Below are 15,000 nucleotides of genomic sequence, written 5' to 3' on the forward strand. Positions count from 1 at the left end.
GTGGCTGTGTGATTAAGAAATTTACTTCTGAACTATATAGTTACAGGTTCAATCCTCCTGCATGGTACCTTTGGCAAGTGTCTTCTGCCTTAGCCTTGAAATGACAAAAACCGTATCTGGGTGGATTTCATAGCTGGAAACTGAAAAAATCCCATCAAGTGTGTGTGTGTGTGTGTTGACATCATGTGATGGTTGTAAATGAGTGTCACTATCATACAAGAGGTGCTTCATTCATATTTGGTATTCTGCAAAATGTATGTCAGGTTATGGGGAAATATTACCTTGCTTGGAAACATAAGGGTTGGTGACAGGAAGGGCATCCAGGTGTAGAAAATCTTCCTCAATAAACTCAGTCTGACCCATACAAACATGGAAAAGGGCAAGTTAAAACGATGATGATGATATAAATTAAACAAAGAAGTGTCTTCTACTATAGCCTTGGGTTGACCAAAGCCTTGTGACTGAATTTGGTAGATGGAAACTGAAAGAAGCCTGTCGTATATATGTATATATATATATGTGTGTGTATATGTTTGTGTGTCTGTGTTTGTCCCCCCAACATAGCTCGACAACCGATGCTGGTGTGTTTACGTCCCCGTCACTTAGCAGTTCGGCAAAAGTGATCGATAGAATAAGTACTAGGCTTACAAAGAATAAGTCCTGGGGTTGCTCGACTAAAGGCAGTGCTCCAGCATGGCCACAGTCAAATGACTGAAACAAGTAAAAAAGTAAAAAGAGTAAAGATGTCAAATAAAAAATAATGATCGTTTATAATACCGGGTGCGTAATGTATTTGAGGACATACCTTTTTTGGGACATTGCTGCAGTTTTTGTTAACTCTGTATAATCTTTGTTTCAGAAAATGATAATGGCAGACACTAAGTTTAGTCAAGAAATGAAGAGGGATGCTGTTATTGAAATTATGAAGGCTGAGCATAGTGATTTAGAAATATCTTGATTTTTAAAAGTTGTCAGATTTTTCATCTACAAAGTTTGTAAGGAGCTAGAAACTGAAGCGTATCACCAGTATCAAAGCATAAAAAGTATTCTAAACACTCTGAAATCATCAGAACACCTGAATTTATCCAGCAAGTTCAACAGACCATTGATTACAATCCCAGAAAGTCCATTGCAAATGAGCTCCATGTGTCAGAAGGAACAGTCAGAAATGTTGTCTACGAAGACATCAGATATAAGTCTTATATGATGAGGAAAAGTCAATTTGTTAGAAAATGCAAAAGAAAATCACTACATCAGATCTAAAAGGCTCCCCAGCAGAAGATTTCATCTGGTTTTTCTCAAACTGGTACTTTATTTTAAATGCAAATTTGACCCCAGTTGAGTGTGAACTTGGAACATGGTAAATCAGAAGAAATGGCACTTGGCATTTTGTCTAATGCTCTAACGAGCCTGCCAGCTTACCACCTTAATAATAATAATAATAATAATAATAATAATAATAATAATGATAATGATGATGATGATATGATGATGATGATGATGATGATTTCGAATTTTGCCACAAGGGTAGCGATTTTGGGGGAGGCAATGAGTCGATTACATGGACCCCAGTGTTCAACTGGTACTTATTTTATTGAGCCTGAAAGAATGAAAGGCAAAGATGACCTCGGTGGAATTTGAACTCAGAATGTAGCGATGGGCAAAATACTGCTCAGCATTTTGTTCAGGGCACCAACGATTCTGCCAGCTTGCTGACTTAATAATAATAATGATAATAATAATAATAATAATAATAATAATAATAATAATAATAATACATACATACATACATACATACCGACAAAACTATAAAGCTAATAAACCGGATATTATTATAAAAGATCAGACAAAAAAGGTGTGTTTATTAATTGTCATGAGTATTCCTTGCGATCACAATATAACGGCGAAAGAATTTGACAAGATTAGTAAATATAAACACTTGCTAATAGAAATTGAAAAAATGTGACATCTCAAGGTGACTATAGTACCAGTGATTGTAGGATCTCTAGGAATGATAAAAAAAGGTACTGAAACCTATTTGAAAATGATTCCAGGCTTACCATTCCTACAGGAAGTGCAAAAAATTGTGTTAACTGGAACGACTCATGTACTGAGAAGAGCATTATCGCTGTGAAAACAACAGCCATTTATGAATTTATTTATTTATTCATTTTTTAAATACATATTTTACCTGTGAATTTGCGTGTGTAATCTGGGAATGCATACAATGAGCTTCTCTGCCCTAGGTGTATGGAAAACACTCGGCAAGAGATGGAAGAAAATTTGAAGAAAGAAGGGGAAAAAAATAATAATAATAACAACAACAACAAGAGCACACAGAGAGCACAAACCTCCACCAAGGCAACACCAACGATTCGCCAGAGATGATTTTTAAGATGAGAATATCTGAAATAAACTCGACTGTTCTCACAAAGGAGAATACTAAAAATGAAACCTGACTGCCCTTCAAATTTAAGTAAAAAAGAACAGGGTAAATAATCCAGAATTATTGTCCGGTGCCGGATCGATCCCAAAATCTAATCAGTTCGTGCCAGTCTTGAGGCCAAACATCCCTGAAAGTTTCATCCAAATCCATCCAGCGGTTCTTGAGATATCTTGTCCATAAACAAACAAACAAACAAACATGACTGAAAACAATACCTCCACCTTTGCTAAGGCGGAGGTAATAATAATAATAATAATAATAATGGTTTTAAATTTTGGTCAAAGGATAGCAAGCTTGGAGGAGCAGGTATGTCGCTTACATCAGCTCCAGTGATTAATTAATACTTATTTTACTGACCCCCCCGCCAAAGGATGAAATCATAGTTGACATTGGCGGAATTTGAACTCGGAATGTAAAGACAGACTAAGTACCATTAAGCATTTTGTTCAACATAATAATGGTCCTGCCCATTTTCTGCCTTGTAATCATCATCATCAACATCATTTAGCATCTGTTTTCCATGCTGGCATGGATAGGGCGGTTTGACTGGGGAGCTGCACTGGGCTCCCATCAGTTTTGGCTTGGTTTCTATGGTTGGACACCCTTTCTAATTCCAGCCTCTCCACAAGTCTGTAATGGGTCAAGGACACTACTCTTCACCCATTTTTTTTCTTGCTGAGTTTGGAGGTGGGAACAGAACTGTTGACCCTTTACAGGAACTTCTAAGACTGGTGAGTTTGATGCCAATAATATTGGCAGAATCGTTCATCATCATCATTGTTCGACCGTGGTCAAGACAATGGAATTTACCATGCTATGCCAGATTTCACGGTCCATCATAGCATTACGGAGGTCCTGTTGCTGGATGCCTGTATCCCTGGAGATTACATCAGGGTAGGAGAGTGTGCGCCCTCTGTTATCGCGAGTAGATGACTTCCAGAGGAGAAGAGGAGAAATTGCCTTGTTTTCAGCTCTACAACAATGTCCAGCAAACTGAACTCTCCTACCTTTCACAAGACAGAATCATTACCATGACAGGCGAAATGCTTAGTGGTACTTCATCTGCTATTACGTTCTGAATTCAAATGCCGCCGAGGTCGACTTTGCCTTTCGTCCTTTCGGGGTTGATTAAATAAGTACCAGTTACGCACTGGGGTCGATGTAATTGACTTACTCTATGTTTAGCCCCCTGTGGGCAATAAAATAAATATTGTGAGTAAAGTGTTGCCAGTCAATGGGATGAAGTTAGGGCTATAATGTTTTGGGAAAGGAGGAATTTAGATAGAAGAGTTAGGATGAATGACTGAAAGCTAAAAAAAAAAAGAAAAACCAAACAAATATAATTGAATAAAAGATATATTGAAAATCCTACTCCAGTAGAAGAACTGTCATGACCTTTCGTACCCTCTGGAGTCGGTATCAATACAAGTTATGTACTGGTGGCTAAATCAACCTTCTACAATGGAGAGTTATACAGATCATGTTACCATAACGATGACATGACAAACACGACCACTACTGCTTCTTCTTCTTCTTTTTCTTCTTCTTCTTCTTCTGCTGCTGCTGCTGCTGCTATTACAACCACCACCACCACCACCACCACCACCACTACCACTACCACTACTACTACTACTACCACCACCACCACCACCACCACCACCACCCCCACTACTACTAGACAGTATCCTTATACATGTTGCTGAAATTCAGCCGACACAGTCATGGTCTATTTGTTTCGGATTCCCAGACTGTGTCAGTTTTTTAAATGCAATTTCCTATGACTTTGTGATACCAGTATAGCAACTGACAGGTTTGCAGGTCTGGTTGATTGTGGCTGATCTAAGCTATAATAATAGCAACATCACTAACCACACTTGGTTGTGTCTGATGAACCACTACCACCACCACCACCACCACCACACCACCACCACCACCCCCACTACTACTAGACAGTATCCTTATACATGTTGCTGAAATTCAGCCGACACAGTCATGGTCTATTTGTTTCGGATTCCCAGACTGTGTCAGTTTTTTAAATGCAATTTCCTATGACTTTGTGATACCAGTATAGCAACTGACAGGTTTGCAGGTCTGGTTGATTGTGGCTGATCTAAGCCTATAATAATAGCAACATCACTAACCACACTTGGTTGTGTCTGATGAACCACTACCACCACCACCACCACCACCACCACCACCACCACCATCATCATCATTATCATCATCATCGTTATCATCATCAACAATAACAAAATCTCATTCAGGCTTCTTAGTCTGGTTTGACCTGGGGCCAAACAACAACACCCAATGCCACATAAAGTGGAGGCGCGTGGCTTAGTGGTTAGGGTGTCAGCAACATGATCGTAAGACTGTGGTTTCGATTCCTGGACCGGGCGACGCGTTGTGTTCTTGAGCAAAACACTTCATTTTTCACGTCGCTCCAGTCCACTCAGCTGGCAAAAATGAGTAATCCTGCGACGGACCAGCGTCCCGTCCAAGTGGGGAATTTCTACGCCACTGAAACCGGGAAACCGGCCCTTATGAGACTGGCATGGCTCGAGAAGGGACATTTATAATGCCACATAAAAGCACTTGTACTGGTGCCACATTAAAAGCATCCCAATACACTTTGTAAAGTGGTTGGTGTTAGAAAGGGCATTCAACCATAGAAACCATAGCAAAGGAAACTAAATGGAACCTGGGCAGCCCTTCAGCTGGTCAGCTTCTGTCAAACCATCTAACCCATGCCAACATGGAGAACGAATGTTAAATGATGATGATGATATATATATATATATAATATATATATATATACATACATACATATATATATATATATATATATATATATTATATATATATATATATATATATATATATATATATATATATATATATATATATATGTACACACGCAGGCATGTGTGTGTACATATACATCATCATCATCATTTAATGTTCATTTTCCATGTTGGCAATAGGTTGATATATATATATATATATATATAGGTCGTCATCAACTTATGACCACAATTGGCTCCAACTGACCAGTTATAATCTGATTTGGTCATAAGTCGGCCTGGCCTACATAGCTTTGTTTTATATTTTTCCATTCTTAAGGTACATTCTCAGGTAAAAGTTACACTCACCATTCTGTATTATACTACAACAGTATTCTTTGTTCATAGAAAAGTACCAAAGAATGCAAAAGCAAGAAATACACAGTGTAGTTGCAAAACTTACATAAAAAATTTATGGTAGACTGGTGCTTGGCAGTAGATCTTCGATTTCGTTTGTTAGCTGATGTCATCCATAGATGGGTTAATTTCTAAGAAATTAAACCCATTAGATTTCAACTGGACTATTTATTATTGCTGCCAGGTGCTGGCTTGCCAATCATCATGAAGTTGATCAATTGTAAGTCGGATAGGTCATAAGTCGACAATAATAATAATAATAATAATAATAATAATAATAATAATAATAATAATAATAATAATAATTGTGTACAGTGCTCAGGTGCACTACAACTCATCTAAAGTCTATATATAATCAGGTGTAGTTTCGGCGGATTTCGGAAAGCATGAGGGCCTTAAAGGATGCAGTGTCATGGCAGTCAACAACTGACGCAGGCAGTTTATTCCATGCTTCAGCAACTCTGAGCGTGAAAAAATGTTTCCGAAAGTCATGGGAGCTGTGTTGTTTTCTGACGGATGGTGCTTTTACGTGCCACCAACACGGGGCCAGACATATTATATTTATATATTAAAAAAAAAAAATGCATCCTTTTAAAGCCTAGCCAGGCTCACGGGCCCGGTTTCCCGGTTTCTATGTTCCCTAGCTGGACTCATTTTTGCCAGCTGAGTGGACTGGAGCAACGTGAAATGAAGAGTTTTGCTCAAGAACACAACGCATCACCCGGTCCAGGAATTGAAACCACAATCTTACGATCATGGTGCTGACACCCTAACCACTAAGCCATGTGCCTCCACTTATTTATATATTAGTATATTTATATATATGTGAGGTGGTAACAAGAAGGTTCCCTCACTAGTTCTGTAGTGCACCAAAAGATGGCAGCACACAGTTGTGTGCACAGTGATAATTAGCAGTGACCTTCATGATGCTGTGTACTGAGTGACAGTGCAAGTTGTGAAATTTGTGTTTTTGTGATCATGTGTTTGCTGGAAGTCTGTGATTTTGTCATGGACAGGAACAAAGAGCCATTGTGAAATTTTGTTAAACTTGGGAAGTCTGCTACAGAGACATTGAGCATGCTTTGGCAAGCTTATGGCAATGAGGCATTGGGTTGTACACAATGTTTAGAGTGGCACAGGTGCCTCAAAATTGGAAGAATGTCCTTGGAAGATGATGAGTGGTCTGGAAGACCTGCCACGTGCATCATCCCCAGAAATGTGGCATTGTGCATCAAGAATTCGGCCCCCAGGGCCAGACCGACAATCAAGAGTTCTACTGCAACATTTTGAAGTGTTTTAGGGAGGACATTCGGTGAAAGCGACTGGATCTGTGGAATTGGAAGAATTGGATTCTTCACCGAGTTCTCCTCACTTGGGAGTTTCTCACCAAAAACAACATGGTATCACTAGATTTAGCACCTGTGGATTTCTATCTCTTCCCCAAGATGAAAATGCGGCTCAAAGATCATGGTTTTATTGCCATTGTTGAGGTCCAGAGCAAATTGCAGAAGGTCCTTGAGTTGCTTACAGAAAAGGACTTCCAGGCTGGATTCCAAAAGTGTCAGGAATGTTGGGGTTGGTGTATTGCTGTGCAAGGTGACTATTTCAAAAGAGATAATGTCAAAACTTAGGTAAATAAGTTATTTTTTATTAAACATAACAAGTGTCTTCTACTATAGCCTCGGGCTGACCAAAGCCTTGTGAGTGGATTTGGTAGACGGAAACTGAAAGAAGCCCGTCGTATATATATATATATATATATATATATATATATATATATGTATATGTGTGTGTATATGTGTGTGTATATGTGTGTGTATATGTTTGTGTGTCTGTGTTTGTTCCCACAACATCACTTGACAACTGATGCTGGTGTGTTTATGTCCCTGTAAGTTAGCAGTTCGGCCAAAGAGACTGATAGAATAAGCACTAGGCTTACAAAGAATAAGTCCTGGGGTCGACTTACTCGACTAAAAGACGGTACTTCAGCATGGCCACAGTCAAATGACTGAAACAAGTAAAAGAGAAAAGATGGTTTTTTATGCACTAAGCCACTTGGTGTTAAATGGATGTACTATTAAATTAGTATCCAATTTTCTCACCCTTATTAGTTGATTGTATATATATATGTATGTATGTATGTATGTATGTATGTATGTATGTATATGGATGGATGGATTGATATATAACTACATGGATAAATAAATAGACAGATATATAGGTGGATGGAACACAGAACCTCAGATTATGGAAAAGACTCAAAGCAGGCGAGCAGAGCCTTGCATTAATAGTAATATTACAAAATTTACTGAGTACATGTGCTGGAGTCCTTCACATACTGGTATTTTAATGTCAAATATCTCTATATATAGATATCTTAGTTACTGTAGTCTCTGAGAACAATAGATACTTTGTGTTGACAGTAGTTAAACTGTGTCGCTATATTTAAAAGAAAGACGCAAGAAAAAACAAAATAAAAAATAATGTGACTATCGTACTTTGTTTTTTTTTCGTCTTAAATTTCTCAAGACATCTGAGTGGTTGGCAGGGTTTATTTTCTGCTCTGGTAGTTTGTTGTCATCGGCTGTATATTCTTTATCCTCTCTTCTTGTGCCGTGCCAACAGACGTTACTGATTTGCATGCCACTCTCTCTCATATATAACTTAGACTTATATCATCATCATCATCATCATCATCATCACCAAATGATGGAGAGAAGCTCAGGACAGGCTCAGGGGCAGGGGTAAAGGTAAAGTTACCTTCTCCAGTTGTGCCCACTCATAAGGGCCACTTACCTAGTTTCTATAGTGTATAGATTCCCTACCTGGACGGGATGCTTATTTGTTGCAGGATTGCTCGTTTTTGCCAGCTGAAACTAAGTGTTTTGCTCAAGAGCACATGTCGCCCGGTCCAGGAATCGAAACCAAAATCTTATGATCATAAGTCCAACACCCTAACCACTAAGCCACGTGCCTCCAGGGGTTGCAGTTACTGTTTTATAAAATCTGATTTTGGGGGATTGCTGTATCAGTTGTTGAACCTCTTTGTAACCATATTTTTTTGGGAAGGTACTCTGTTTTTGTTTCAATTAATGTTGAAAATAATAAGGAAATCAGCAAAATATACTTTGTCTTATCAATCTTGTGTCTAGAAAAGAAATCAACATGAAACTTTGATGAAAGGTTTCAATTTAGATCACTTTAACCTCTTTGTTACCATATATCTCCTCAACTACATTGCTTTGTTTCAATTAATTTTGAATAACAAAGGATTTTGTAAAATAATCTTGTCATAGGCGCAGGAGTGGCTGTGTGTTAAGTAGCTTGCTTACCAACCACATGGTTCTGGGTTCAGTCCCACTGTGTGGCACCGTGGGCAAGTGTCTTCTACTCTAGCCTCGGGCCAACCAAAGCCTTGTGAGTGGATTTGGTAGATGGAAACTGAAAGAAGCCCGTCGTATATATGTGTATATATGTGTGTGTATATGTTTGTGTGTCTGTGTTTTGTCCCCCCAACATCACTTGACAACCGATGCTGGTGTGTTTACGTCTCCGTAACTTAGCTGTTTTGCAAAAGAGACCTGATAGAATAAGTATTAGGCTTACAAAGAATAAATCCTGGGGTTGACTTGCTCGACTAAAGGCGGTGCTCCAGCATGGCCACAGTCAAATGACTGAAACAAGTAAAAGAGTGAAAGAGAGAGTATACTTAAGCTGGTGTTAATAATATAAATCAACATGTAATTTTAAAGGAAGATTTTAACACAGCTCACTCAAAGCAGAAAGCTTCTGTCATAAACCCAGGGGTGGCCTCATATAGGTTTTTAGCAAAAGGGTTAATCTTTTTGCTGTCATATTTCTGATGCGATACACTGCCTTGTTTCAATATTCTTTGAGAAAAACGAAGAATTTAGTCATATAACTTTGTCATTATTGGAATGTGAATTAACATGAAATTTTAATGGAAGGTTGCAATTTTGTTACTTTAAAACAGGAAGCTTTAATCATAGAAGCAGGGATGGTCTCTGCTGGCTTGGTATCAAGAAGGTTAAGCTTGAGGAAGAAATGTTTGGAAAAATTTAGATGTCATGTTATTCATGGGTGAAAAGAAATTCTTTGGAGAGCTGAACAGTAGCAGGTCTTCAGAGAAGCCCATTTGTGCAAGTGCTTTGACACTCAACTCCTTTTACTCTGATGCCGGCAATGTCCTGCTTTTCTTTTTCTTCCTTTGAGCCATGGGAGGGTGGAGTTCCTCCGCTTTGTCCAGCAGATCCTCCCTCCCTTCCGCAGCCTTTGGATCCTTCGGTGGGCAACATTAAGCAAAATAAGTATTCTTTCTTGTCTTGAGGTTCACAGCCAAACGGCTGGGTAGATTCACGGGGAAAATGGCACACATGTGGAGACGGGTGCATACATTGGAATGCGGTTTGTATTTTTTTTCCTAGCCCTCATACTTACCAAGAAAACCGATTAAAACTTTTTCTAATGGAATTCCCCTGTTTGTTCCACCATTAAAACAACCAGATGCTCACACAGCCGGCATATACCATTTCGCTAGCAACAAGGGGAGTACAGGATGACAGTCAGCCAAAAGTTTCGCTATGTTGTCTCTCTTCTTCTCTCTCACATACACATGTGCAAGCACGCATGAATGCAAACACACACACACACACACATACACACGTCCATTTCATATATCTTCTTTCAATTTTTGCTCTCTGCAAATTGAATTTTTTTACAGATACAACTGCTTCCAAAAATAGGGATTAGCATATAATTTCTTTCTATGTTCATAATTAAATCAATGTTTTAATGATTTCACAGAGGTCCAATACAATAGTTCTTAGAAACAGACTACGTACAAATATGTCAATCATCACAACACACACCTTCACATCATCCAAACAGACCGGGTGAAACTGGGCTTAGCTGCTAGTATATATATGTATATATATATATATCTGTGTGTGTATCTTTGTGTCTGTCTTTGTCCCTACATCACCGCTTAACAACCAGTGCTGGTGTGTTTACATCTCTGTGACTTAGTGATTTGGCAAAAGGGATTCATAGAATAAGCACCAGGCTTAAAAATAAATAAATGAGTATTGGAGTCAACTCATTTGACTGAAAAGTTTCCAAGGCGGTGCCCCAGCATGTCTACGGTCTGATGACTGAAACAAGTATAAAAGAAATTAGCAAAGAATCTTTCCCAGGAGTGGCTTGCTTACCAACCACATGGTTCCGGGTTCAGTCCCACTGCATGGCACCTTGGGCAAGTGTCTTCTACAATAGCCTGGGCCAACCAAGGCCTTGTGAGTGGATTTGGTAGACGGAAACTGAAAGAAGCCCGTCGTTTGTATATATATATATATTATATATATATATATATTATATATATATATATATATATATATATATATATATATGATATATATATATATTTATATGTTATATATGTTTGTGTGTCTGTGTTTGTCCCCCCAACATCGCTTGACAACCAATGCTGGTGTGTTTACGTCCCCGTAACTTAGCGGTTCGGCAAGAGAGACTGATAGAATAAGTGCTAGGCTTACAAAGAATAAGTCCTGGGGTCGATTTGCTTGACTAAAGGTGGTGCTCCAGCATGGCCACAGTCAAATGACTGAAACAAATAAAAGAATAGAAAAAAGAAAAACTGCTGTAATGATTTTGTCAACGGTAAGCTGGCAGAATCATAATTAACAAGAGCACACACAGAGCACAAACCTCCACCAAGGCAACACCAATGTCCTCTCAACGATTAGCCAGAGATGATTTATAAAATTAGAATATCTGAAATAAACTCGACTGCTCACACAAATGAGAGAATGCAACTGCTCTCAAAAAAAATTATGTAAAAAAAAAACTGGAAAAATAATCCAGAATCCTTGTCCGGTACAGGATCAATCCTGAAATCTAATAAGTTTGTGCCAGTCACAAGGCCAAACAACCCTGGAAGTTTCATGTGAATCCATCCGACAGTTCTTGAGATATCTTGTCCAAAGACAAACGAGTTGCTGTGTGGTAAGTAGCTTGCTTACCAACCACATGGTTCCGGGTTCAGTCCCACTGCGTGGCACCTTGGGCAAGTGTCTTCTACTATAGTCTTGGGCCGACCAAAGCCTTGTGAGTGGATTTGGTAGATGGAAACTGAAAGAAGCCCGTCGTATATATGTATATATATATATATATATATATATGTTATATATGTTTGTGTGTCTGTGTTTGTCCCCCTAGCATTGCTTGACAACCGATGCTGGTGTGTTTATGTACCTGTCACTTAGCGGTTCGGCAAAAGAGACCTGATAAAATAAGTACTGGGCTTACAAAGAATAAGTCCCGGGGTCGAGTTGCTCGACTAAAGGCGGTGCTCCAGCATGGCCGCAGTCAAATGACTGAAACAAGTAAAAGAGTAAAAGAGTAAAGAGTAAATAAACAAACAAACAAACACGACTGAAAACAATACCTCCGCCTTGGCAAAGGCGAAGGTAATAAAGCTTCTTCACGTGTGAATTGAGGGAGATTTGGTTACTCGTTCTGAAAGACAGAGGAACCCCTTTCTAACATCGTTAAAAAGGAAGATAATGTTCATAGAAGAGAGAAACCTTTCTAAAAAGGGGGAGCACATTTCTATCATTTCAAAAAATAGGATTTTACAAACATAAGAACTGACAGACGTTGTGTTGTGTCTGTGTTGATAAGGAGATCATTATGTTGGATTGTCATGTTGGAATGTTGCTGGATTGTCGCATTGGAGTGTCATATTGGGGTGTCATGTTAGATTGTCCTGTTGGATTGTCTTGCTGGAATGTCATATTCCATTGTCCTGTTGGATTGCCCTGTTGGATTGTCATGTTTGGATTACCCTCTTGGATTGCCCTGTAGGGTTGTCTTGTTGGATTGTCTTGCTGGAGTGCCATGTTTCATTGTCCTGTTGGATTGTCATATTGGAGTGTCTTATTGAACAACACAGCATGTGTTGGTGTTGAACACAGATTGACAATAACTTAATTGACTATAACTTTCTTTATAGAGTTGTACCAGCAACACACAGTATCATTTAGACATCATGGTGCTGTACCGGTAATATATCATTAAAAATACAGTTCTTTTGTTTGAGTAGATATTTTCAGCCTTGTTATGACCTCTAGGTCACACTGTTATGATTTATAAGTCACTCTTCAATAACCTATATGTGACCCTTCAATGACCAGCATACAACCAACAGGCCTTGGTACGCTTCACACACAGATATGGTTAAGTATTTGTTTTGTCACTGTTGATTGAATTTCAGTTTGTGTTCAGAGGTTCTATCTCTGGTCATGTCACCTTCATTTTGGGGCCAGTTGTTGTTGAAGTGTTTAGAATTTAAAACTTTATGATCCCTATTTTACTGATAATTGAGAGTTTGTTGAGGGGAAACTTGAGTAAATGAACTGATTTGTGTTGAATGAGTTTTGGAAGATATCTGACTTAGGAACCAGTTTTGGGAGATATCTGGTTTAGGAAGTGTATAAATTCATTCCTATTTTAAAGTTCTTTGATGTTTAGGAATAATAAATTCATTGCTTTTCCATTAATCTGTGAGGTTTAAAAATATTAAATTCATTGTATTCTATAGGTTTTGTTGTTTGAGGTTTAGGAATGGTAAGTTGATTTCTATTCTATAATTATCTAAGGTTTAGGAATAGTAAATTCATTGCTTTTCTATGAATTTATGAAGTTTAAGAATGGCAAATTCATTGTATTTTATAGTTTCTTTGAGTTTTAGAAATGATAAGTTCATTTCTATTCTGTAATTCTTTGAGGTTTAGGAATTGTAAATTCTATGTTATTGTGTAGTTCTTGGAGGTTTAAGAATAGTAAGTTCCCTTGGACATACTTAACATCTTTCCCTTGAAATCTTTTGTTCTTATTCAGAGATTAAAAAAAAAAGCTGCCTTTTTAATCCCAGTCTGCAGCTATTATTTAACACTAGCATTCAGATTATCTTGTCAAATGTAATGCTTATTTATTCACATTGTGTCCACTACCACCACCACCATCTGATGACCATTTTCCATGGGTTGGACAGTTTGACAGGAGCTGACCGGCTGAAGGGCTGTTCAGGCTCCAGTTGTCTGTTTTGTTATACTTTTTACAGCTGGATGCCCTTCTTAATGCCAACCACTTTACAGAGTGTAGTGAGTACTTTTACACAACACCAGCATGGGTGCTTTTTACTTGGTACCAGCACATATGAAACTGCAAGATGAAGGATGCTCAGCTGGAGAGAGATGCAGGGGATGAGCTTGTATGCAAGGACATGCACACTTTTACTCGACAAACTGCTAGGAGTCTTGGACCCCTGTCATCTCCTCTGCGAGTCTTGTCAGTAGATCCTTTCTCACCACCTCATCCCATGTTTTCTTGGGTTTATCCCTTCCACATGTTCCCACTACAACTGCATTTTCACAAATAAAACTTAACCTAATTAACACATTATTTTGTTTTTACACCCATTAGTCCCTTTTAACTACCCCATTATCACTCCACTTTCCTTCAACACCCACATGGATCGTTTCACCATTCTCAGTGGGGCAGTACCACCCACTTTGAGGACCACTGCTTTAAATTAATAATGCGTTATCTTGTGGCTTTGAGATTTCGATGATGTGGTTGTCTGTTTTTAGAATAACATTGTAGGGTAGGGGTGAGGGTCCAGATCTGGTCAGTTTCAACATAAAACAGGCAGAATATTTTGGCCAGTTTAAACGCTAAAGGGTTAAGAAAGATCTGCAGAGGAAATAAAAGATGTTATTTTCAGGAATTTACCCAAAACAATTTCAAAGATCTTGTCTTTGGTGACATGACAAGCACTTACAGTAAATATGTGAGGTGTTAAGAAATATCAACATCTCTTGTAGTTGCAGGAAGAATCAAATAAGAAATTTACAACTTTTGTACTCACCTCATCAGCGCCACAAGAATTCGGTAAGCTCCTTTTTCCATCACATTGTGAAGACATGTATTTCCTTCAAAGTCCTGTGCATCAATGTTGATGCCCATACAAGCCATTCCATATATGACTGTCACAGTTGGTGGGTCCTTAAACAAGTGTGCATTTTCAATCATAAGATGCAGATAAGATCCTCCTGTGTAGGGGTCCATGATGTTTAGGTCTGCTCCTGTCATACTTTCAGAATATACGCAGTATTCATTGAGGGTATCAAATACTTCAGATGGGTTACCTCTCTTAATTGCTTTATAAAGGTTAGTTTCCATAAATGGCACAACTGTATTTTCTGCCATCTTTCCTTATATGTACATCACCAATGTGCAATAATGTATTACATACAC

The 15,000-nt window shown here is 38.5% G+C and overlaps 1 protein-coding gene across 1 annotated transcript in view; it reads right to left on the reverse strand.

Moving 5' to 3' along the window:
• LOC115220444 overlaps positions 1 to 15,000 on the reverse strand; it is a 39,541-nt gene that overhangs the window by 24,154 nt on the left and 387 nt on the right. The window contains exon 1 of the mRNA XM_029790574.2: positions 14,612 to 15,000. This exon is cut by the window's right edge and continues 387 nt beyond it. Coding sequence (XP_029646434.1) covers positions 14,612 to 14,952 — 341 coding nt within the window. The 5' untranslated portion in view covers positions 14,953 to 15,000. The remainder of the gene's footprint in view (positions 1 to 14,611) is intronic.

The sequence above is a fragment of the Octopus sinensis genome, linkage group LG16 (genome assembly GCF_006345805.1).
Source record: "Octopus sinensis linkage group LG16, ASM634580v1, whole genome shotgun sequence".
Lineage (NCBI taxonomy): Eukaryota > Metazoa > Mollusca > Cephalopoda > Octopoda > Octopodidae > Octopus > Octopus sinensis.